Source organism: Sarcophilus harrisii, chromosome 4 (genome assembly GCF_902635505.1).
Source record: "Sarcophilus harrisii chromosome 4, mSarHar1.11, whole genome shotgun sequence".
Taxonomy (NCBI): Eukaryota; Metazoa; Chordata; class Mammalia; order Dasyuromorphia; family Dasyuridae; genus Sarcophilus; species Sarcophilus harrisii.
Genome location: NC_045429.1, coordinates 335847845 through 335872667, shown reverse-complemented (window position 1 = coordinate 335872667; position 24823 = coordinate 335847845). Strand labels below are relative to the sequence as shown.

The 24823-nt window shown below is 35.6% G+C and overlaps 1 protein-coding gene across 2 annotated transcripts; it reads left to right on the top strand.

The window, feature by feature from the left end:
• The first annotated feature begins 11828 nt into the window (after positions 1 to 11828).
• Positions 11829 to 18684, top strand: LOC100933924 (keratin, type I cytoskeletal 24-like). 2 transcript variants are annotated; one of them, XM_003768251.2, is made up of 8 exons: positions 11829 to 12383; positions 13312 to 13394; positions 14108 to 14264; positions 14506 to 14667; positions 14766 to 14891; positions 16485 to 16702; positions 17449 to 17490; positions 18287 to 18684. In XM_003768251.2, exons 1-8 carry the CDS (start codon positions 11829 to 11831, stop codon positions 18390 to 18392), a joined length of 1449 nt encoding a protein of 482 aa, XP_003768299.2. In that variant the 3' UTR covers positions 18393 to 18684. The 2 variants fall into 2 exon arrangements, with proteins under 2 accessions (XP_003768299.2, XP_012403781.2); XM_012548327.2 differs by having other exon boundaries at positions 17377 to 17477; positions 18289 to 18684.
• The last annotated feature ends 6139 nt before the right edge of the window (positions 18685 to 24823 follow it).

Below are 24823 nucleotides of genomic sequence, written 5' to 3'. Positions count from 1 at the left end.
ATTTACTAGCTGTATGATCCTGGGCAATGCATTTAATTCCATTTAACCCCAAATACCTTGCAAAAAGAAATAAAAGTAATGTTTTTGGAAGGTTAATGCATATTAGAAAAATGGTACAAAACCTCAGGGACACTAAACAAGAAATTATTTTAATGCTATAAAGTAACGAGGGTCTATATAAGGGTTGTGGCAAGAAGAATGGAAAGGAAGAGACAGATCTACAAACAAGAAGAAATTGCTGGCAATATTGATCTCAAAGTTGAGGAAGAAGAGTCCACAAGGACTTTAAGGTCTTGGGTCTGCATTGCTTGATTGGTTATCATCCTCAATTCTTGAAAAGGACCAAAATGACATCTTGATGTTGGAGTCAAGATATATCTTAGTGTGGCCAATCAGACCCATACAAACTCAGAATGTTCTATGGCAGGTTGGGCACAAATAGTCCACATGAACATTTGGAGTGGAGATGTCTCTAAATTTGGACAGCTCACTTTTTAAAATACTACAACTCTGCTTTACTTATAAATCATGGTACCTTTTTTGTTGTGGGTACTTTGCCAGTGTCTCTCATATCATGCAATTAATTCCAAAGTGCTTCAGCGATAGAATACTAGAGAGATACAGCAATACTAGAAAAAATGGCAGCATCGATTAACAGAAATATCAGTGGTGAAAAGGAAAAAGAGATGATGAATAGTAATACTTTAACTACAGGAAGACAGCAGATCTGTATTTTTTTTTAAAAAAGAGAGCAAGAGCTGAAGCACATCATGAGTAATTTGTGATCTGCAGAGATGTAGTTCACATGCAGAAATAGAATTTAGCTAGAGTATTAGGGGAACAAAGGATGACTATTACTGCTCACTAGCATTTATCTTTTTATGTTTCTCTTGATTTTGTATCTTAGTCATACTTTGTATCTATCTATGACTTTGTATCTTAGTCATATGCTCTAAATCATTATTGATTAAAGAAATGCAAATTAAACAATAATATCATTTATTACCTATAGATTGGTTAAAATGATTGAAAGGGAAAGAGACAAATGTTGGAGAGAATGTGGAAAAATTGGGACACTAATTCACTTTGAACTAATTCAACCATTTTGGAGAACAACCTGCAACTATGCTCCAGGAGTTATTATACTGTGTGTGCCCTTTGAATTAGCTATACAAGTGCTAGGTCTGCTTCCCAAGATGATGAAGGAAAAAAGAAAAGACCCTATATTTTCTAATACATTTATAGCAGCTCTTTTTGTGATGACAAAGAACAGGAAATTGTGAGGATGCTCATCAACTTGGGATTGACTGAACAAGTTGTGATATATGATCATGTGGGAATGTTACTGAACTATAAGAAATGATGAGCTCAGTGATGTTTGAAAAGTATGGATAGACTTGCACATAATAATGAAGAGCAAAATCAGCAAAACCAAGAGAATGTTGCATGCAGTAACGACATTGTTTTAAGAATGTGTGGAATAGAGAGATAAGGTGAAGAACTTACAGGAATATGTGAATTCTTTTTCTATATTTTATTTTCATTATTTCTTTGTTTCCCCTATGACTTGTATAATATGTGCAGGCTCATATTTACTTGAGCCTTGGCCAGTTATAAACATATTTACTTAATCTGAGCTGATGACATTTATCAGTATTTGACATTTGTCAATATTTAGTCTATTAGCTTGACTACTCTCTGCTTAATTATCTGAAGCCTAAAGGCCTGATTTTCTGTTTCCTAGAAATCAGGTGATTTGGGGGAAACAGAAACCTTCCATTCCAATCTCTCCGGATAGCAACAACCAATTAGATGCCTCCCCCACCCCTTCTCAATGCTTTCTTACTTGTGATATAATCTCTTGTATAAAAGCTGTGTACCTTTACTACTTCTTTAGCCCTCCTACCACAAGCTTTCTCTTTCTTATCTTATGATGGGACAGTTCATCCTCCAGAGGTTTCAGTAAACAACCTTTCTGCTTTCTATTTTGACTGATCTCTGAGTAGTCATTTTGGGTAAGGGTCTTCTACATCCCTGACAAGAATAACTTTGAGTCATTTCAACTATTATAAACACCCATTAGCTCCAAAGGACATTTGAAGGTAGATGCTATCTGCATCCAGGGAAAGAATTGATCAAAAGAAATATGTGTAGAACATTTATATATATATATATATATATATATATATATATATATATATATATATACACATATTTGTAGCTAACATGTCTAAAGGTGGGGGGGGGAGAAAAAAGTTATATGATAACTTTCTTATATATTTAAAAGGAATAGCAAGTTGTACATAATAGATTTACAGTTTCATGTGCAATCATCTTTTTTTCTATTCTACTATGTTATGGAAAGGCTTATTTTATTTCTTAAGTTCATAAATAAAAAAAAAGAAAAAGATTTTGTGTCTTTTATGCTCACCCATTTATATTCTATCCAAGTCTCTCTTTTATATCTCTCATTTCTTTTCTAATTCTCTCCTCTATTCTTCTCATTTCATTTATCATTTTAACTACTTTAACTCTTGCTTTATTTCCTCTAGGAATTAAAATTGATTTTTCCCTCTGTATTTTTCTTTGAGAGTTTCTTGTTAGCTGTTTTGGATTATTCTTTTCTGCTTTGTATATATGTTTCGGAAATGCTTGTCATAATAATAGCTCTTTATATTTTGGGCATTCTCATTCTTCCAGCCTTATTTTCCAAAGTGGAACTTTGTGTTAAATCTAGGTTCTTTGTATTTCTGGTAGTACTATCATGACTTTGTATGGCCATAATTGTTTGATCTGTTATATGCCTGCTGAATCCTTGTTGGGTTGTTTTTTGGTTTTTTGTTTGTTTTGTTTTTTTGCGGGGGGGAGGGGGAGGGAGATTGTCCTTGAGTTGAGTCCTAGGTATTCTTTCCCAAGGGTTGAATTTTAAGTCTTAGAGATCCAAACTTCCTCTTATGGGTAAAGCCATATCACTGAGGCCTTCTCCTTCCCCAGGGACTAAGTCGAAGTTCCCACTTCTAGTGAGAGCACTATAGCAACATCAGGAGCCAAGTCCTGATTCTCAGATTTCCCCTCCTCAAAGCAGAACAACAGCATTAAGATCCTTTTCTTCATCCAAAGGATGAGTCCAAAATATTCCACTCATCCCTGAGGGCTAACTTTGAAGTCCCAATCCTAGGGTCCCAGGGTCAGTCTCCAATATCACAACCCATTCTTTCCTGATATATAATTTTTACCATAGTTGTTTGCCTATGGGTCAAATTTGTGATCTTATATTAGAAGGATGACCTGCTGTATTTTCTCCTTAGATTCTTTATCACCACCCAAACTGGTATTTATTTGAGATTATTGTTCATATAGCCATTGGGTATCTAAATGTCAGGTACTAGGGAAACATATTTTAAAGGAATGGCTATCATACTCCAAGTAGTCAGTATAAAGTAAAGGCAAAATTGTCAGGCACTAAAGTTCATCTCAACTGCATTTTTTTCTAGTGTCTTCAACAACTATCATATTTTGCTAGTTTTGAAGGAATTATCTTCATAACAAGTCACTGTAAAATTCACATAATATTTGATTGTTGAATGGACAGATGAAGTGTCTAAACTGTAACTTGCTGAAAGTAACATAAACAAATTTCCTTTTCATCAGTGGGGAGCATGAAAAAAAATTCTTCCACAAACTTTTCTTCTTTATCTTTATGTACATCTATTCAAACACTATTTCTGAATCTAGAACCTCCTAGAAATCACATCCAGCTTGCAGAAATTTATGTTGATGTCTATTTTGTATGGAAAAAAACGGAAATAATTGCCCTATTTTGCAAGTAAGACACTATGGTAATTGATAAGCTCAGACCTCAAAAGCTGGAAGGAACCTTGGAGATGATGTAGTGCAAATCCCTCATTTTACAGATGAGAAAGCTGAGACATAGTGGCATGAATTAATTGACCTAAAGTCACACAGGCAATAAGCTGCAGAGCCTAACACAATTCCTCAAATACTTGTGATTCGTATTGCAATAATATTGGATTATACTTGTGGCATGTATTGTAATATTTTACTATATTATCTCATTTTAATATGGAAGCATTTAATTGGAATATTGAGCTTGCTTAGACTTAATACCAAGCATGATAGTTCATTATCATTTGGATACCTCAGTCTCTTTTTATTTTAGTCCTATGGTAAGAAGAAAAAAGGCTGCTTTTTTTTTTTAGTTTTTAATCTGCAAAAATCTGCCTTCTTCCTCCTACTTTGTCATAGAGAACATCCTGAACACATACATTATCATATTTGATTAAATGCAAAGTTACAATTGAAGGTTCAAGCTCTCTTAGGATGCCTAATACAATAGCATGGAGGTAGAAAATTAAATATCAAGTCCAGTCAACAGAAAGATCAATTTGACTGAAATAGTAAGCATGTGAAAGGGAGTAATATGAAATAAACCTGAAAAGGCAAGCTAAAGCTAGACTGAGAAAGGCTTGAAATGCCAAGTTGAAGAGTTTTTATTTTATTCAAAGCAGGGGATCTAGACCTGGGATCTATGAAACTGGACTTTTAAAAGTATTTTGATAACTATATAATCGGTTTCCTTTGTAATCCTGTGCATTTATGCATTTAATATTTTTCTGAGAAGAGGTCCATAGGCTTCAGGGATGAATGACAAAGGTTGTTGTTTTGCGGTTATTTTTCAGTAATTTCCTACTCTTGTGACCCCAGAATTTTCTTGGGATTTACATTGGAGTAGTTGGCCATTTCGTTCTCCAGATCACTTGATAGATGAGGAAACTGAGGCAAACAGAATTTAAGTGACTTATCCAGGGTCGCCCAGATAGGAAATGTCTGAGGCCAGATTTGAACCCAGGAGGATGAATCTTCTTAACACCAGCACTGGTACCAAATAACAAAGAGGTACATCCCAAAAAAGGCTAAGAATCCCTGTCTTATCAGCAACAACTGGATTAGCATGTTATTATAATAGTTCAGAGAGAGATGATGAGGGCCTGGATGGCCATGAGAAGAAAGAGAAAAGAACAGATCAATCAACAAGCATTTATTAAGTAGGTCAGGTACTATACTAGGTCCTAGAACCAAAAACAAATAAGAAACTGGTAGATAAGGAAGATGTTTTAGAAGTGAAACTGACAGACTTTGGCAACCAATTGCCTGGTTTGGGGGAACCAAGAAAAGGAAGAGTAAAAAGTTGAGGATGACTCCAAAGGTATAAACCTGATTGACTAGAAAATGAAATGGGGAAGATGAAGGAGAAATAAGAAGTCTGAAGGAGAGACACGTATGGAGTTTGGAGGTGGAGAAGATAATGAGTCCCATTCTGAATGTGTTTAACCTGATATTTATGGGTATCCTCTCCCCCTACCAAAATAAAGTAATTCCTCTCATATATGCTTCCAGATATAAAAAATTGGGGACACAAATACCAAAATCTTGGTAGCAAAACTAGAAGTGAATGCACTTTCTTACCACAACATGAAGAATTTTTTCGTCTTTGGAATAATTTCATATCTTGAAGAGCAATAAAATATAACATAAAATAGAAAACAGAAGAAAAATCAGCCTAAACAATATTTGCCAATCACTTTTCCATGGTGCTGGGTTGCTACAAGATTTGTGTATGTGGCTTCAACAAAGGAATGACTTAAAAGAATTGGTTTTAAATATCTCTAAATAAATGCTAGCATAGCAAGCTCCTACTATCTCTATCACACATATTAGAAAGGTTGCCTTATCATATGTTAAATAGAAAAGAAAGAAATCTGTAACCCTCCTGAAATATTAAAACTATTTTTGTTGTTTTTGTTTGGTCAATTTAATCATGTCTAACTTTCCACAACTTCATTTGGGGTTTTCTCAGCAAATATACTGGAATGGTTTGCCATTTCCTTCTCCAGCTCATTTTATAAATGAGGAAACTGAGACAAATAGGATTAAGTGACTTGCCCAGGGTTAATGCATCTAGCAGGTTGTCTTAGGCCACATTTGAACTCAGATCCTCCTGATTCATGGGCTAGTACTCTACCCAGTTAAGTCTAAATAAAGAGGAAATCAAGGCATCCAGCTGGAATTTTAACTGTTTCTCTAACACTGATCTAAGGAACTTTTTTCTTTCCTGTTGGAAACCGTGGAGGGAAAATTTAATTAAATGCTTTTCCTCTTCAAATTGATTCTCAGTTAGTCCCTTCACTATCTACCCTTTCTTTTCTTGCTCCCTTCATATAGGCACATCCTCCTAAATTTTTGTCCACAGTCTTCCATTCTTCCAGTTTTTTATAGAATTTGATTTTTTTCTTCAGTAAATTTTTATCTTGAGTTCTATAATTGAAAAACAATTTTGGGGGCAGCTAGGTGGCGCAGTCACGAGCCCTGAAGTCAGGAGGATCTGAGTTCAAATCTTGTCTCAGTTTCCTAGCTGTGTGACCCTGGGCAAGTCATTTAACCCCAATTGCCTCAGGGGGAAAAAAATTAAGAAAGAAAATCATTTTTTTCCAGTTATGGTCTTTTCATCAGAAAAGCTTGAAAGCTTTCTATTTCACTGAATAACCATTTCTGCACACATACCCCAAAGGATTATGCTCAGTTTTGCTGGATAATCCTAGGTCCTTTGCCTTTTGGAATATTATTCCATGCCCTCTGATTCTTTGGTATAGAAGCTACTAAATCCTCTATAATCCTAGCTGTGACTCTCTGATATTTGAACTGTTTCTCTTTGCTGCTTACAATATTTTATTCTGGACCTTGGAGCTCTAGAATTTTGCTATAATATTCCTAGAAGTTTTCATTTTAAGGTCTCTTTTAGGAAATGATCAATAGAAGGTACTATAACCTAAGGTTACAACCGAAGTAATAAGTAACAGATCCAGAATTTGAACCTACGTCTTCACTCTCAAGATCCAGCACTCTTACTGAATCATGCCTGAACATTCCAAAGAGAAAGTCAATTGACAATTTCGATGAGCTACAAAATGAAAGATGCAAATCTTTAATTCTGAGTGTGTAGTCCTTTAGCAAAACATCTGTACAAGGCTAAAATTTGAAAGTTGCTGGATATAAATATATTCCAACTTGATTCAAGGCACTTGGATTCAAACCACGATGCTTCCTGATTGTGCAACTATGGGTAAATCACTTAACGTCACTGGCCAGTTTCCTCATTTGGAAAATGAAGGGCTTGGACTAGTGAGTCTCCCTAGGGTCTGTTCTAGTTCAAGTACTATGATCCTATAAAAGGTATAAAAAATTAAATATCTCCATTGATTTTGAATTACTTCAGGAAGCAATTTTTTTTTCAATTTTATCTGTCATTTTATAAGTTGAAAAAGCTCAAGCGACAAAAAATATAGCTATAATTTTAAAATCTGCAGGTAGATTTGTGTGAGAAAATGTGTGTGTGTATGTATTGGCAAAGCAATTAAAGTTAAGTGACTTGTCTAGTGTCACACAGCTGAGAAATGTTAAGTGTCTGAGGCTGCATTGGAACTCAGGTCCCCCTGACTCCATGGCAGAGCCATCTAGCTGCCCCATATATTTCAATAGTGATAGAAAGCTTGGGACATTGGGCTTAATCAAGCTTCACAGTTCCATAATCAGTAATGACCCACTGAAAATAATTAATGGATAAGAGTTTGTTGAATCTTCTCCAAACCTAAAAACAGTGATGAGGATATTTTTTAACTTTATCTGTAACAAAGACATTATGTGAGAGGATTTTCAGTCAATTGAAATTAATCAAGTATCAAAAACAATTTGCAAAAAAAAATAAATTGACCAATGGATAGTTCTTCTACAAAGAACACTCAAATAGTTTGTTTGTGAGAAAATAATGAATGGATTTTATTTTTTATTTTCATATTTTGTGTGTGCCCTTTGTAATTTAATATATGTAATTTGGGGGTAAACTATAAGAGTATAAAGTGATATATGAGATATGTGAGCCACTTTGCTTTAGAGATATAGAAATTGGGAAAGAAATTGTAGAACTGTTTTGTGTATTACTTGTTTCTCAAATAAACTGGTCCTCAGTTTTTTCATCTGTAAAATAGGGGCATGGGTCTTTGGCAAAGATTCCCCCCCCCAAAAAAAGGACTTTTTATCCCATCAATATATAGCCAGTTCTTATTTGTTGATGCATTGTCCAACTTTTCATGATCACATTTTGGGGTTTTCTTGGCAGAGGTACTGGATTAGTTTGCCTTTTCCCTCCCCAGCCCATTGTACAGATGAGGAAACTGAGACAAATAGGGTCAAGTGACTTGGCCAGAGACAAATTAAATGTCTAAGATTAGATTTGAATTCAGGTCTCCCTGACTTTAAGTCCAGGGTTCTAATCATTGAGCCACTTAGCTGCTTATCTTAAACCAGAGGGAAGTTATCTTAAATCAGAAGGCAACTAGAAAGAGGATCTTGTCATTATTGAAAACAAATCTACATTAGGAAATAGCATACTACACATTGTGCAAATCCTAGACTATTTTTAATTAAGAAGCTCACCATCTGTAAGAAAAGTCACATATGCACAGAAGGAATTAGGACTCATCCAAGAGCACACTAAGGGAAGAAAAACCAGTCAGGATTTTATTCACTGAATGCCTTTGGCAAGAATTGGCTTTGAGACATATAATTTCTGAGAGGCTTCAGGATGATTTAGTTTTACAAGTAGAATCTAAAAGACAAAATGGAGGTGAACTGACAAGAACTAAGAAGGTTAGCAAAAAAAAAAAAAAAAAAAAAGTGAGTAAAGGACAAACTTTCACACAAATACAAACACGTACACATACAAACACAGAAAATATTAGACTTGCAAGAGACCTCCGAAAACAGTATAGTGTAATGGGGGAAGGGGGAGATCATGTCATGGAATAAATTCAGAGTCTGAAATCAGTGGATCTGGGCTAAGATGCTGGCTCTGCTAAGTGCTACCCGAGGGTGTTAGTCACTCCCTTTCTTTCTCTCTCTCTGATGAATTTCCACATCTATAAAATGAAATATTTGAATTAAATGATCTCTGAGATCCCTTCCAACAGCTAAATCTTCTGGTAATGGAGCCCAACCCCCTAATTTTAATACAAGAAGAAATTGAAGCCATAAGAGATTAAATGGGTTGCCATATGGTTAATAAGTAACCAACCAAACTGATGTCTTCTTTAAAAACAAAACAAAACAAACAAACAAACAAAAACTTGATATCTTTTTCTTTTGCTACCATCATCCATTTCCCCATCACCTCCTACTGAGCCATCATTTGCAATGATGAGAAAGAAAAATCAATTCCCCACAAACTTAATCTGATAGTTATAATCAGTGTTCTGCATCCAAGTGACATATGTCTGCAAAGAGGGAAGAGAGATACATTTCTTCAACTTCTCTTCTATGGGATCAAGCTTGCTCATTATACCTTCTATCGAGGCCATGTGTTTGGACTGTAAATTCAATGTTTTCTTTGACCATAACACAGTTAACAAAAGCAAGCTTCCTTTACCTAGATTCACAACCCTAAGGATCCCAATACACAAAATTAAGATGCTAAAACATAAAACATAAAGCCATTTAAGTGGCTCCAGAAGAGTTTCATAAAAAACAGACTCAAAAGTCATGGGAGATGTTGCTGGGGTTTTTATTCATTTTTCCCACTCAACCTTTTTTCCCATCTCCTTTTTTCATCTCTCAAATTTCCAAATCTCTTTTCCAATTTTGGTCACAATTTGCTATTATTGTCTCTGTTCCTCTTTTCTCCAAATACCTATTCTTATACAGTAGGACACTTAAGAGGACTGAATTTAGAGTCAGAAAATATGGATTCATTTCCCTTTTCTGCCTCTAATATTGCCTGTGTAACCTGAGGCTAGTCACTTATTTGAGTGTCAGTTTTCTCCTCTAAAATATGAGGCATTGGACTAGTGACCTTTGATGTCCCTTTCATCCCTAAATCTAAAACCTTGTGATTTTATAATTAGATAATTGCTATTCCCACCTTTGGCAGTTGCATACCTTTCCACGATTAGTGTTTGAACTCTCATGATTTCACAGCTTTGGGGAAAGGAGAAATAAGGGAGACAACATAATACAACCTTTGATACATTTTTTACCTTCCTCACAAGGGTGTGGAGAGGAATTATCTCTGCTAAACAATTTTAAATTTGCAAAGCACTTCTCTTCCATGAAGGGAAATCCTCTTAGAAATATGAAACAATAATGTAACTACCAAGAAAGATAGCTTACCTTTGTTGTTCATTTGAGATTTTCTTGGCAAAGATACTAAAGTAGCTTGTTGTTTGTTTACTTCTCCAGCTGGTTTCACAGATGAAGAAACTGAGGCAAACAGGGTTAAATGACTTGCCCAGGGTTACTTAACCTAATAAGTGTCTGAGGCCAGCTTTGAATTCAAAATGATTTTGCAGTCTCCAGACTTGGAACTCTATCTACTGTGCTACCTAACTACCTTGGCTTACCTTTACCATAGGATAAAATTAAGTTATAAGAAATGCAATAAAAAGGCATCATTTTGCCTTTTAATAATATGTTCCAAATGTTGGCTCTATAAGGAAAGATAAAAGAGATATAACACCAAAATCCTGGGCAACATCAGACCAAAATAAAATGAGAATTTTTTGTTGTTGTTTAGTCATTTCAGTGATGTTCAACTCTTTGTGACTCTATTTGGGGTTTTCATGACAAAAGTGCAGAGTGATTTGACATTCTTCCCTGGCTTTATTTTACAGATGAGAAAACTGAGACATGCAGGGCTAAGTGACTTGCCTAGGATGAAACAACTAGTATTTGAGATTGGATTTGAATTTAAGAAGATGAGTTCTCCTGACTCCAAGCCTAGCACTTTAATGACAATGTCATCTTGTTGTCCTAAAAAGAACATTAATTAGTACATTCAAATAATAAGAAGGAAAAAAATAACCAAGAAGAAATTATCAAGATGATGAAGAAAAAGAGGAATACTGATTAAACAAAAACCACCTGCTTAAATATCTGACTGTCAAGGCTAAGGAAAACATGGAAAGACTTTATGCCAAAGAGTTTGTTTGTTATTTTCAAGTAGGTTTTTGAACCCAAGAAACTGCATGCTTGGGCAAATGATAAGATTCACATTAACAATAGGAAAGAGAAAAACGAAGAGAGATAAAAAGGACTGGGAGGAGATTTCTATCTTCAGTAAGTATGAAAATTATGATATCATGAAAATGGGTTGCCAGGGAAGAGCTTCATTCTTTGACATATTTGAAATGACTGCAAATACAGAAACAACAATGCCCTTACAGATTTTAGTCAAGGAAAAACATTTAAATTCACATTATTAAGGGGTATTCCATTATTTGTAGAATTTATAATGACACTGGTAATATTTAATAGGAAAATAAGATAGATTCAAAATTTTTTCTCATTTGAAAATCATTCTCATACTAACAGCTTTTAATTTTCTCTTTTAAAATTATTTAAGAAGTTGGGAAATGATAAAACAAATTAAAAGCATTAGATTTAAGAAAAATGAATGGTCATCAGAATTTCAGAACGATTAAAGGTATAATACTGAAAAATTTGCCTTTGCTCCACCCTTTCTCCTTCCTGATACAGCAAACACCCTCAGGCCCTGACCTAGCTTCAGAAAAGGAGGGGTTTGCTGAAAAGAAATTATCTAATTATGGATTAGAAAAAGGCAACTGGGATTAAAATATGACACAAAAAAGAAACACCCAAAAACTTTGTATATAAAGGCCCCAAAGCCGCCTCCATCAGTGCACTTTTTACTTCCACTCCTCTTTTACATTTGGGGCAAAAGAAATATTGACCAGAGCAACATGTCTTGTCTCTCTAGGGTTTCTTCCCGAGCTGGAGGGAGTAGCTGTGCCAGAGCCTCTGGTGGTGGAAGTAGCTTCAGCAATAGCAGCAGATGTGGCTTTGGGGGTGGCTCTGCTCGGGGCTTCAGAGGCTCCAGCACCTGTGGACTGGGTGGAGGCAGTGGGTTTGGAGGAGGCTTCGGAAGTGGGTTCAGTAGTAGCTCGGTAGTGGGAGGCTATGGAAGTGGTTCAAGCTCCGGTGCTGGCTTTGGTGGTGGGTCCAGTGGAGGCTTTTACAGTTATGGCGGTGGTGTTGGTGGGGGTGCTGGCGGAGGAGGTTTCGGTGGTGCTGGTGATGGAGGCCTTCTCTCTGGAAGTGAGAAGCAAACTATGCAGAACCTCAATGACCGCCTGGCAAGCTACCTGGACAAGGTTCGTGCTCTGGAGGAAGCCAACACTGATCTAGAGATCAAGATCAAGGAGTGGTATGATAAATTTGGACCTGGAGCTAAAGATTCTGGATCTGGGAAAGACTACAGCCACTTTTATCCAGTCATTGAAGATCTGAAGAATCAGGTAAGAAGGCATACACTAGAGTATTTCATGTTATTTTATATGTGAGGACCAGGCTTTATTCAGATAATATACTGATATGAAATTTTAAAATTAATTAGAATTAATTAACTAGAATCACTTACAAAATAGCTATGACAGACCATTTAAATTCCCAAGAGACAAGAAGCCTGAATACCAACCTATTCATCTTGTGTTCATTATTCATCAATGGCTTGCTTTTTGTCTATTAATGGAACTTAAACTGATCAGTTACACTGATAAAAAATGTACATTTCAGATTGATGACCCTGGACCAAAGTCATCCCCCAAACAGAGTTATTCTATGATCCCCTCTAGCAGAATAACATTGTTTCTGTGATGTAATAGTTTCTGTGGCATCCTTGAAATCAAGACTGAATCTTAGCAAGAGTACATGAATGTGGGGGAGTCTCTTTACAATAGTTTTCCCAAGATTTAAATCAAGCATCAATTTTAGCCAATCCTACAATAAAAACCAAGAGAAAAGATAAAGCAGTTCAGGGGAAGTGCAATTATTTTGCACTATTTTCTATATGAATTGATGAGTAGTGACAGTCTGGATTAGATACAAATACTATCATTGAGGAAAGATGTAATATGTTATACTACCAGCTCCTTTGAAATTGACCTCTCTCCCTACATTCTCCAGTGTTATTTCTTATTGGCAAATAAGTATAATATCATAATAGATGACTTTAAAATATCTTCTGGCTATAAACCTATAATCTTAAAATACATAGGCCATAAAAGATATAATTGTAATGTAGTTACTGCTACTATTATCAACTACATTCTGATATCAACTTAATTCTGAGAAAACAGTGGTAAAAACTAGAATATGATCAGTCTATCTATCTCTGTAACATTTCTTTAATTAACTCATTCTCTTATACTTTTTCCTATTTTCTAGATCATTGCTGCCACTATTGAGAATGCAGGGATTGTCTTGCAGATTGACAATGCCCGACTGGCTGCTGATGACTTCAGACTGAAGTAAGAAAACTAGCTCTTTCCGATTGTTATTAGAGAATTAAAATTAAACATACTCTTTGTTTTGCTATTGAAAAATGTTCTTGAACATTATAATTCCTTAAACATAAAAAACATCAATTTAAAAATCATAATTTTTACCAAAAATCACATTAAAAATATTATGAGAAAAAAATATTTTCTATGGAAATAATTTCATATTCATGGAAGAAATATATTTTTATGCTTCTCATTGAGAAAAAACATCTAAAGAAATTTGTCTAGAACTCACTATACTTTTTTCATAGAAAACCTTAAAGGTGGAATTTTTACTCCATTTCACTTAAATTGGAAGATACTCTTTAAGAGGTGACCAATAATGCAAAAATATTTTATAAGGTATCAAATGTCATGAGAGACAGTATGTAATGGAAAAAAGATGTATGCTCTGTCTCTGACACATACTGGCTACATGACTATGGGAAAGTCATTTAACTTCTCACCATTCCCAAAAACTCCAGACTGCAAAATGCAGAATTGGTGTTAATCTGTGCTGATGGAAGAAGTTTCCTCACCAGCTAATTCTCTATATTAATAAAATTATAGGTCCAGTTCAAAAGAAAAGTATTACAGAAAAATAAAATATTATTATTTCTATTGCTAACTCAAATTTTTGTTTTACCCAAAAAAAGTGACTAATATAGCTAACAATAATTTATTCCTCCAATTTTTTTTAGGTATGAGAATGAATTGTATCTCAGACAAAGTGTTGAAGCTGATACCAATGGCCTACGCAAGGTCCTGGATGATCTGACTATGGCCAGATCTGATCTGGAGATGCAGATTGAAAGCCTTACTGAAGAACTGGCTTATCTCAAGAAGAATCATGAGGAGGTATACACATGATCCACAGAATTACACCAACTATCACTTTTTTTTAAAATGTCTAAAATAATTTGCTTACTTAATAGTAAAATATCCACTTGATTGCTCTTTGAACATCTTATCAAAGACTATATAAGAACTAACCTACTACATTGCTGTAGTTTTCAGTATCTTGACATTATGAGCAAATGTATTTTAGGAGTAATTTATTGCACTCTTGCTCCTAATGCTCTTTCCTTCCTCCTGCTAGGAAATGAAGAACATGCAGGGATCCTCTGGAGGTGATGTGACAGTGGAAATGAACGCTGCCCCAGGCACTGACCTAACTAAGTTGCTGAACGACATGAGAGCGCAGTATGAAGACCTGGCTGAGCAAAACCGTAAAGAAGCTGAAGAGCAATTCAATAAGCAGGTAAAGCGACCCCTTTGGGAAAGGATCCCAAATCAGAAGCCAAACAAACTGCTTTTAGTGCTTCTGAAACAAGTTCTCTACCTGACTTTCAATTTCAGAGTGCCTCCCTGCAAGCCCAAATCTCAACCGATGCTGGGGCAGCCAGCTCAGCCAAGAATGAAATCACAGAACTGAAACGAACTCTTCAAGGCCTTGAAATTGAGCTTCAATCCCAACTGGCTATGGTGAGTACTTGAGTGGCTTTTCAAATGAGGTAATATTTGCAAATTTAGTACAGTGCTTGGCACATAGTAGGTGTTTAATAAATACTTGTTGCTGTTGTTGTTTTCAAACTAAGAATTTGTGAGAACACAATTTGTGATTTGGTGATCTTCACTTTGCCAAAAAAAAAAAGCTCTACTAGGTAGTACAAAAAGAAACTTATAGATACAGGAGATCTATTTTAAAAATTATTTTGTTTATAATTGCACATAAGTTCAAAATATTTTATATATTTCTGTATTAATACAAGTATATGATGTACTATATATCTGTTATAAATAAGTATATTTTATATTATATCTTGTATTATTACATTAATAATATGTAAACATATGATAATCTAATTATATTCATATATTGTTATATATTATATAACTTAAATATAATTCATTATATAGTATATATAATTATAGCATTAAAATTTTAATATGCAGCCAATGTTGTAGGCTTACCATTATTATTTCAATCTAAAATTTTCAACAGTACCTTATCATCTCTAAAAGAAAATTCTCAGATTGGTTTTTCAAGCCCTTCAGAATCATTTCCAGTCTTACATCATATCATATCTTTTCATACATTCTATACTATATTCAAATTGCACTGTTCTCTGTTCCCAGAGCTTAACAGTTGATCTCTTGCCTCTGGCCTTTTGCCCAAGACTTTTCCTGGGGATGGAATGCACTCTCTTATTCCCTTCCACCTCATAAAATCCCTTGTTGTGTTGACTTGGAATGGCACTTTCTTCTCTAGTGTACCCATTTTATAGATAAGGAATTAAGGCAAACAGGAGTTTAAGTAATTTGCCCAGGATCATAGAGTTTGTTTTCAAGTACAGGTTTGAATACAGAAAAATGACTCTAAGTGTCCTTCAGGCATTATATAACTATATAAATGTTAGCTTTAATAAATGTTATCATTTATAACAATAATGATAATAGCCTCTGTTTCTCTGTGTATCAACTATAAAAGGAGGATAATAACATTTCTTAACTGGAAGGATTTTCATAAGGATCAAATGAAATAAAATGCACTTAGAACAGTACTTGGCATATTGTAGGCTTTGTATAAATCCGTCTTTCCTTATTTTCCCCTGTCTCCCTACATTATATAAATTTTGTATTTATTTAGATGTGGATATATTGCTTCCACCCCTAGCAAAATGTAAATTCCTTGAGGACAGAGATTATTTCAGTTTCACCTTTTGAATCTCCAGCATCCTCCAGTGACCAGCAGTGTCGCCTGCATAGTAGGCACTTCAATGTTTGTTTTATAGATTTCCATAAAAATTCCAACAAGGGCAATTCCACTGGGCATGGCAGAAGGTAAAGGCGTTACAATGGCTGATAGAATTTGTGGTCGGTCTCTGGCATGTATCAGCTATGTGACCCTAACCAAGTCAACTAACTACCCAGCGCGCTGCAAGCAGTTCTGAGACCATGATTTAATGGTGTAGAGAACAATGCAGACGCTCGATGGTAGAGAATGAAGCGACTCCCGTGAACCAGCCTTTTTTCACATGTTACTTTATTCACCTTGGCTATGCTTTTTGCTGGCAGAAAAGCTCTCTGGAAGGCACACTGGCCGACACCGAAGCGGACTACGTGGCCCAGCTCTCCCAGCTGCAGATGCAGATCAGCAGCCTAGAGCAACAAATCTGCGAGATCAGAGGAGAGATGGAGTGTCAGAACGCAGAATACGAACAGCTGTTGAACGTCAAGACCCGCCTGGAGATGGAGATTGAGACTTACCGCCGCCTGCTTGACGGAGAGGGAGGGTGAGCAAAAAACCTAGGGTAGAAGAAGAGCACCCGTTCATGAAATTCTCTTATAAACAATTAAAAAAAAAAAAAAAAAAAGAATGAGCTACATTCTACACAAAAGGCAGACAAAGAAAATTGCTTTGTGTCCCATGTATATCCCCCTCCTCCATTATATTGTGAAAAGAGTGTGTTAAAGTTCCTGAGTTCAAATCTCTGCCATTTGCAATCTATGTGATCTCCATCAGGCAGGGTGGCAGCGGAGTGGATAGAGTGCCAGCCCTAGAGTCAGGAGGACCTGAATTCAAATATAGCTTCAGACTCTTCCTAGCTGTATGACTAATGGGTCATTATATCCTGTTTGTCTCTGTTTCCTCATCTATAAATTGAGATGGAGAAAATAAATGGCAAGAAAGCCCCAAATGCCATTATAAAGAGACAGATACAATAGAAACTTAACAAAAAGTGATCAGCAAGGAATCTCTACCAAATCACTTTTTCTCTCTACAACTTAGTTTTCTCATTTGTAAAATGGGTTAGCTTTTAAAAAGCCCTTTGACATCCCTCCTATCTCTAAATTCATGTACCTATATAGGCTTTGGTTCTCTTTTCCCCTGTTCTACAACTAGAACTTGTGTTGTATAAAGACTATTTTTAAAAGGGAAGGAACTTATGCTGAAATTTTTCTCCAGTGATTCCCATTCTGGAGGATCAAATTCTTGGAAATCAGGGAACAGGGGCTCATCATCTGGTGGTGACTCAAGATGTGGAAGTTCTTCAGGACAAGGAAAAGGTAATGAGAGTAAAATGCTTTTATTACAATTTTGTTAATTTGTATGCAATTTAGAAACAATAAATATTTATGGTTTGTTGCCCCCCCCAAAAAAAAACTCACAACACAGTATTTGGAGTCCACAGACAGATCTCCAAGGGATCTATGGACAGATTTCCAGAGAGTTATGAACTTGAAACACACACACACACACACAGAGAGAGAGAGAGAGAGAGAGAGAGAGAGAGAGAGAGAGAGAGAGCTTTATTTCCATTAACCTCTCATTGAAATTTAGCTTTTCCCTTAATTATTTAATAACATTTACTCTGAAAAGGAATCTGTAGGCTTTACCTGACTGCCCTAGAGGTCCAGGATGAGGAAAATGTTAATACCTGCTTTAAATAATTGCCATAGTTTAAAATTCCACATTTAATAAACGGTTTAATAATACTTAAAAAAAAACATTAATTTCCCAATATTCCCCTGATCCTGACCAGCCCTTCTCACATTGGAAGAAAAGAAGAGAAAAAAAAAAAAGAAAGAGAAAGAAGAAGAGAGGGAAGGAAGGAAGGAAGTCATTTGTTTAGGGATTTTCTTTCTAAGCAAAATAAACTGGCATATCTTTCAGACAGCACATGTAGTATTTTGCAGCTGCAGCTCACTACCCTCCTACTGAGAAGAGAGAAATATCATTAGGTCTCTGGACTCAAGATTTCCCATGGAACTAAATTGAATCCAGATCCAGATTTATATTTTTTGTGATTTATTTTTTGGTCACTGAATTTCCAAATTCTGACCCGCTCATTATTTCTTTTTTGTTTTCTTTTTTCAGATTCAAACAAAACCAGGGTAACCAAAACTATTGTAGAGGAGGTCGTGAATGGCAAAGTTGTCTCATCTCAAGTCAGTAATGTTTCCGAGGTCAAGGTCAAATAAACAAGTTTTAGGGTCAACAGTGCCTTTCAGTGAAACAAACAGAAAGTCACAAATGAAGAAATCTCTTTGGATCAATCCAGAATCCTGAAGAGCCCAAGGAACTTGTTTTGGATTCCCAGTGGATGAATGCTTCATCAAAGTTTCTGCTTCTTTTTCCTTTCTTATTAGAATGATCCTTGTCAAAATAGAAATGACAACTTAAATCAAATTGTTTCTGTGCTTCAATAAACTTACCTTTTTTGCAAGTTCATTAAACTTGTATTGCAGATGTGTACATGTTTGGGGGTGGAGAAACAACTCATGATTTCATTGGTAAGGGTAATTCCCAGCAAGGAAATTCCCTCTACCAGTATAGATCAGCATCTGGTCTACAACTTGGCATGTTGGGAGTAGGCAGAACGAGTACTGCTGAAAAGTTAAGAAACTTGTCCAGGATCATTCAACCAGGATGTATCAGAGGCAGGATTTGAACACTGTTCTTCCTGTCACTAAGGCAAGCTTTCCATCTGCTAGGCATCCATCTTAATCCTGTATATCTCCCATTCCTGAATTAAGCTGTCAGTTATAGTCAATCATAGTAGCATCAAGATTAGCATTTTTAGCATGGTATTTTCCCCTATTATTAGTTCTCCCATGCAAGAAATGTGGTTATTTTATATAGAAGCAAAACAATTCTCTGTTTTTCTTAAGATCACACAGAAAATTAAGATTAGACTTTCCTGTCCCTGAACCCCAAGTTGACTGCTTAGCTTCCAAAGGCAAACAAACAAACAAACAAACAAAATACAGGAGTCAGTCAGTCTTTACTGAGCATCTTTACTTAGCATCAGAGTCCAGGCTTCATACTAAATGCAGAGCACTATGGCAGATAGAAAATAACTGTAATAGATGGCCCCTGCCATTTTAGTTATTGGAGCAAACTAAAACACAAAAGAATTAGCAAATAATCCAAGAAACTATAAAATAAAATCTTTGATATCAGGTAAAAGTGCTATAGGCAATGGGGAAAGACTATTATTCCAGGAACACTTAGGAAACAGATCTGAGAGAAGATTCATCTTACAAATTGAAGTCAATCAATAAGCATCTTTTCAAATTTTTCAATAGTATTTTATGTTTCAATTACATATTGTATGACTAGCTTCCAACATTTGTTTTGTTCCAAATTTTATGTTCCAAATTTTTCTCCCTTCTTCCTTTCTTCCCCTCTCCCCAAGACAGCAAATACTCTGATAAAGATTAAATACGTGCAACAAGCAATGTTAAGCATTGTCTACTATGTGCTCAGCTCTGCACTAGGAACTGAGGAAGAAAAAGAGAGAGAAAGAGGAAGGGAGAGAGAGACATAAAGAGAAACAGAGAGAGAGAAAGACAGACAGACAGAGACAGACACAGAGAGAAAGAGAGCCAGAGAGAGAGAAGGAAGAAGAGGAGGAGGAAGAGGAGGAGGAAAGGAGGAGGAAAGAGAAGGAGGAAGGGAGGGAGGAAAGGAGGAAGGAAGGAAAGAAGGAAAGCTTCCTGGACTTAAGAAACTTATACTCTATTATGGAAAAATAATATGAATTATAGTCAGATGGTTAAAAGTGAAGCCATGTTAAGAATAACTTAAAAAGTCAAACAGCTGAGGAGAAAATCAGAGCAAATGCATCTCTCTCCCTTCTTTGCAGAGATGGGGGACACATGAATATGGAACAAGGCATATATACTGTTAGACTCTACTGGTATTAGTTGTTGAATTGTTCTTTTTTTATACTTTTGCACAAAAGATAGTATTTTGGGGAGGGAGAGTAGAAAGAAGGATGTGCTAATAAATGTTTAATAATTGACTGAAAAAAATTGTTCACATGACAAACTTTTAAGCTTAATCTCAATTGTTAATATTTGCTTCATTGATTTCTAGACAATCAACAAAATCTAGACAATCAAAAAAATAATCAAATATGTATTTGTAGTATTTGTCACTATCCAAGGTGCAAATACACAAACTGAACATTTTAACAATCAGTTCTCTGAAACAAATAAGAGTTGACTCCAACACACTCATTGGAGAAAAAGGAGATAGATTTATATATGAATATAGATATAGTTATACAGATATAGGTTTAGATATAAGCATAGAACTGGGCAACGAGGTAGCTCAGTGGATAGTGTGCCAGGTATGGAGCCAAGACTCATCTTCCTGAGTTCAAATTTGATCCTAGATACTTCCTAGCTGTGTAACTCTGGGCAAGTCACTTAACCCTGTTTGCCTCAGTTTCCTCATCTGTAAATTAAACTGGAGAAGGAAATAGCAAACTACTCCAGTATCTCTGACAAGAAAATCTCAAATGAGGTCACTAAGAATCAGACCCAAATGAATAACAACAACAATATATAACTATAGATGTAGATATTCAGATATATCCAAATATCCATATATGGAAATGAGAATGATGCCCAAAAAGAAAAAAAATTTTTCAAGTGAAAATATTTGTCAGACAAAAACACTCATTTGCTTCCTTATTTTTTTCTTAATCTAATTCCAGCCTACCACTTCTTTCTCTCATATGGATGCTCATCTTCTCAACAAAATCTAATCACTGATGGGGCCATAGGAAAAAAAATTATAAATGGTGATAAGCTTTCATCCCAATGGGTACTTACAAGAAATCAAAAATCTTAAACTATAAAAAGGACTCTCTAGAAGTGGAATTTCAGGCAAATAAAGGGAGGAAGAAGAAAGGAGAGGGCTAGATTTGGAAAGAGAGGGAGAAAGAGGAACTTGCTGGTATCCCTGAGATCATACCACATGAAGCTGCCAAATATTGGTTTGGTTTGGCGCCCAAGGAGGAAAGGACTATTACCAGATATTGTACCTATTTATGGTTGAACAATACTCAGGGAGAGCAATGTTTTGATGGAAAGCATCTGAAACCTTTTGTCTCAGACAACTCTGGATGTTCAGCAACTCTTTCTATCCTCACCCCACAAAGGGCTGGGATAGCTTTGAAAACTCCAATAATAGTCTCCTTCACCCACCAAAAGTCACATACAAACTGGGTTCATGCTCTGCCCTGTTCAAGTCTAAGTGAGTGACATTTCCTGGGGTGAAGGCTCTCTTTCACCAAAGATACCTCCACTTGTCTCAGAACTGGGAGTCCTCTGAACCTGACTACTATAAGTTCTTACTCATTTTTCTTCTAGGAAAGGGACAAAAGTCTATGGTACTAGACAATTGATTCAAACAAGTGACTGCTTTAACCATCTGCAAGTCCACTGTTGCTGTTGCCTATTACTTCTACAATTGCTGCTTTCTCAATTACATGCCAGAAAATTTCCCACATAATGGAAAAACATTCCCCATGTCCCTTTTTTATGAAATGAACTCAAGTCTTCCTGACTCCAGGCCTGACAAGATATCCACTGCGTCACCTAGCTGCTCTCACTCTGCCACTGACTGCTCTAATTGGAAGAACTACAAGAACATGAAAAAAGGAAAGAGTGATGAGAATATGGGCTTTATGTCATAAGAAATACCAAAATGTTTAGAACCAAGCACTAAGAAAATTGAAGAGGCCCATGTAAACACCCTCTTCTTAAATACCACTATAAAATGGCAGTAACACATTCTGAGAAAAAGCTTTAGAAAACTTGAATTCAACTGCCAGGAGCATTGGTCATGTTGTATAATATAGCACGTCCTAAAGTTTTAGTGCAGCTTTAAGCTTTAAACTGTACCAAGACTTTTGGGACACTGTATAATCAATAATATTTTATCTATCTATCTATTTATCTATATATGTATGTATGTATTATGTATGCATATATAATCTAATTATATTCCAATGCATATGGCTATGTGTGCATTTACATATATAACAATCGTATATGTGTGTACAATATAATTATATATGTATGCATATGTAATTATATATGTATAATATAATTATATTGTGATGTTTTGAATATATATAAAATCATGTTTGCTTATGTGTGTCTAAGCAATTAATTTCTTCATTTTCTACCCTGCTGTTCTCCTTTGACTTCACCACAGCCTTATTCTCTGTCTCCCACTTTTCAGCTTCCCTTTGTATATTTTCTTCCACTTTAGATTGTAAACTCTTTGAGAACAAGGACCTTTTCTCCCCATGCTTGTATCTCTAGCACTTAGCACAATGCTTGGCACATAGTAAGCACTTAAATTTTTATTGACTAATAGTATGGGATGCTTGAGAAAACAAGACCTGGGTTCAAATCCTCCCGATAGTTCACTAACTATGGGACCATACCAAGGCACATAATATTTCAGTGTAATATTTTCTTAATTTATAAAATGGGAAAAATAACAATATTATAGTACCTGGGGCTTAGGACAATACCTGATTTATGATAGGCACTTGCTAATGTTTATTGCCTAACTGAAAGGATCTTAAACATCATCTACTTCACCTTCCTCATTTTACAGCTTAAAGCCCATAAGGCAAAAGGAGTACCCTCTAGACTGCTCTAGAAAGTGAGGCAAAACCAAGATTTGAATCAAGATTCCCAGACTCCAAATTTGGAGATCATTCCACAACAACCATGAATCATGCTTTGATGGAAGAATCAACTTTGAAAAAAAAAAAAAACACAACAATACAGTCTGCAAAACCACTGTGTTGCAAACAATTATTTCTGTAATTGGCCTATCCCATGGAGATTAGACATCACAAAGAGATTTAAAATTCCAAGTCATACATGAATTACTTAAGGGTTAGCACATTCAAGTGGAAAACTAAGGATAGTTTACAGGAGGCTCAAACAGTGGTAACAAAGCAACAAGAAAATTGGGACTTCATTACCTTCTTCCAAAACATAACAATCTTCCCAATACATTCTTGTTAAGTGTCTAACCACAATAAGATAATAACTAAAGCATAAAACTACCTTTCAAAGTAAAGAACATCTACTTAAGATTCATCTTAAAAACATTAAAACCAAATACATCTTGGATATCTGAGCTCCCACTGGGTATTCCAAGTATTTTTAGTAGTGGAGTGAACTAGAACCAGAAAGTCAACTATGTCTGTCATATTCTGGAATTATGAGCATACCTCTGGAAAAAAGAACAGCATTCAATCCCGCCTCAGAAGCTTAATTTGCTATGTGATGCTGAGCAAGTCACTTTTTCAGAGCTCAAGTTTCATAGACAGACAGACAGTCAGACAAAAAGAAAGCAAAAAGATAAATAGACAGACACATAGACACGAAACTGAGAGACACACAGAGAAAGAAAGACAGAAACAGACAGTGAGAAAGAGAGGGGGGAGAGACAGAGACAGAGACAGAGAGACAGAAAGAGAGAGGAAGAGAGAGACAAAGAGAGACAGAGAGAGAAGGTATTTATTAAGTGATTACTATGTGCCAGATAATGCACTAAGGATATAAATAGTGAAAGGGAAGAAAAGAAAAGTCAAGTAGCCTAAAGTCTAAAATGAGAATAATAGCATCCCTCCCACAGTTGCTTTTAGAATCACATGAGAAAATGAATTAAAAAGTGTCGTAAACCTTGAAGTGCTTTATAAAAGTGAACCATTATATGATCCAAATCTCCCTTTTTCCTCATAAAATGACCCCCTTTTTTTGAACTTCCTTCAAGCCTTTCAGTGTTATATATTTACTACTTGTACAACTTTGGACAAATCACTTCTCTCTGGGTCTCAATTTCCTTTTCTGTAAAATGAGGAGCAATGGAAAAATCTGCCTACTTAGCCATCCTTGGCTGAATCATGAGTCATCAACTGACACCCAGTTATTACCTTTCGGCTACTTGAAACAGAGCCAGAATTCAGAAGCTATGAGCTCACTCCTCCCTGATTTGGTTCCAGCTAAAACATTAGGCTTCAACATGATGGTCATGTGACTGAGTTGAGGAGATGTCTTTCTATTAATATGACAGGGTACACTTGAGTCAAAAGTGGGGATCTCTTCAAAAAGGACAACTAGTCCTCAGAGTTTGGTATACAGAAGACATAAGATTGCATTAAGTGTAAAATAATTGTAGCTCATCCTTGGCAAAAACACAAATGTGTCACACTCTCTACAAGTCACTGAAACCTGTCTCTTGTCCTATATACCTACTCTGAAACTAAGATTGTCTAGGATTTGTGGCTCCCATTAGACTATTCCTGCTACTCCTTCTGCTGACTACTGTTATGAACTGCTTGGTTTTCCCTGACAAATAAATAAATGTCTACCTATGAAAGGTATATGATATATATGCCATGGCTTAAACCTGATTCTTAATGACACATAAAGTGAGGCTATATTTTTTTTCTTTTTGTTCAAAACCATTTTATTTTTATCACTAATAAATATTTATTTTTCTTTCCCACTCTGTTTCCCAACTGAATAAAAAGAAAAGGAGAAAGAAAAGCCTTGTATCAAATGAGTGTAATCAAGAAAAGCAAATT

Coding starts and splice junctions, on each gene's coding strand:
- LOC100933924 (XM_012548327.2), top strand. CDS start 11,829: ATGTCTTGTCTCTCTAGGGTTTCTTCCCGAGCTGGAGGGAGTAGCTGT. Junction 14,668..14,765: donor AAGAGCAATTCAATAAGCAG/GTAAAGCGACCC, acceptor TTTCAATTTCAG/AGTGCCTCCCTGCAAGCCCA. Junction 17,478..18,288: donor TTCTTCAGGACAAGGAAAAG/GTAATGAGAGTA, acceptor TTCTTTTTTCAG/ATTCAAACAAAACCAGGGTA.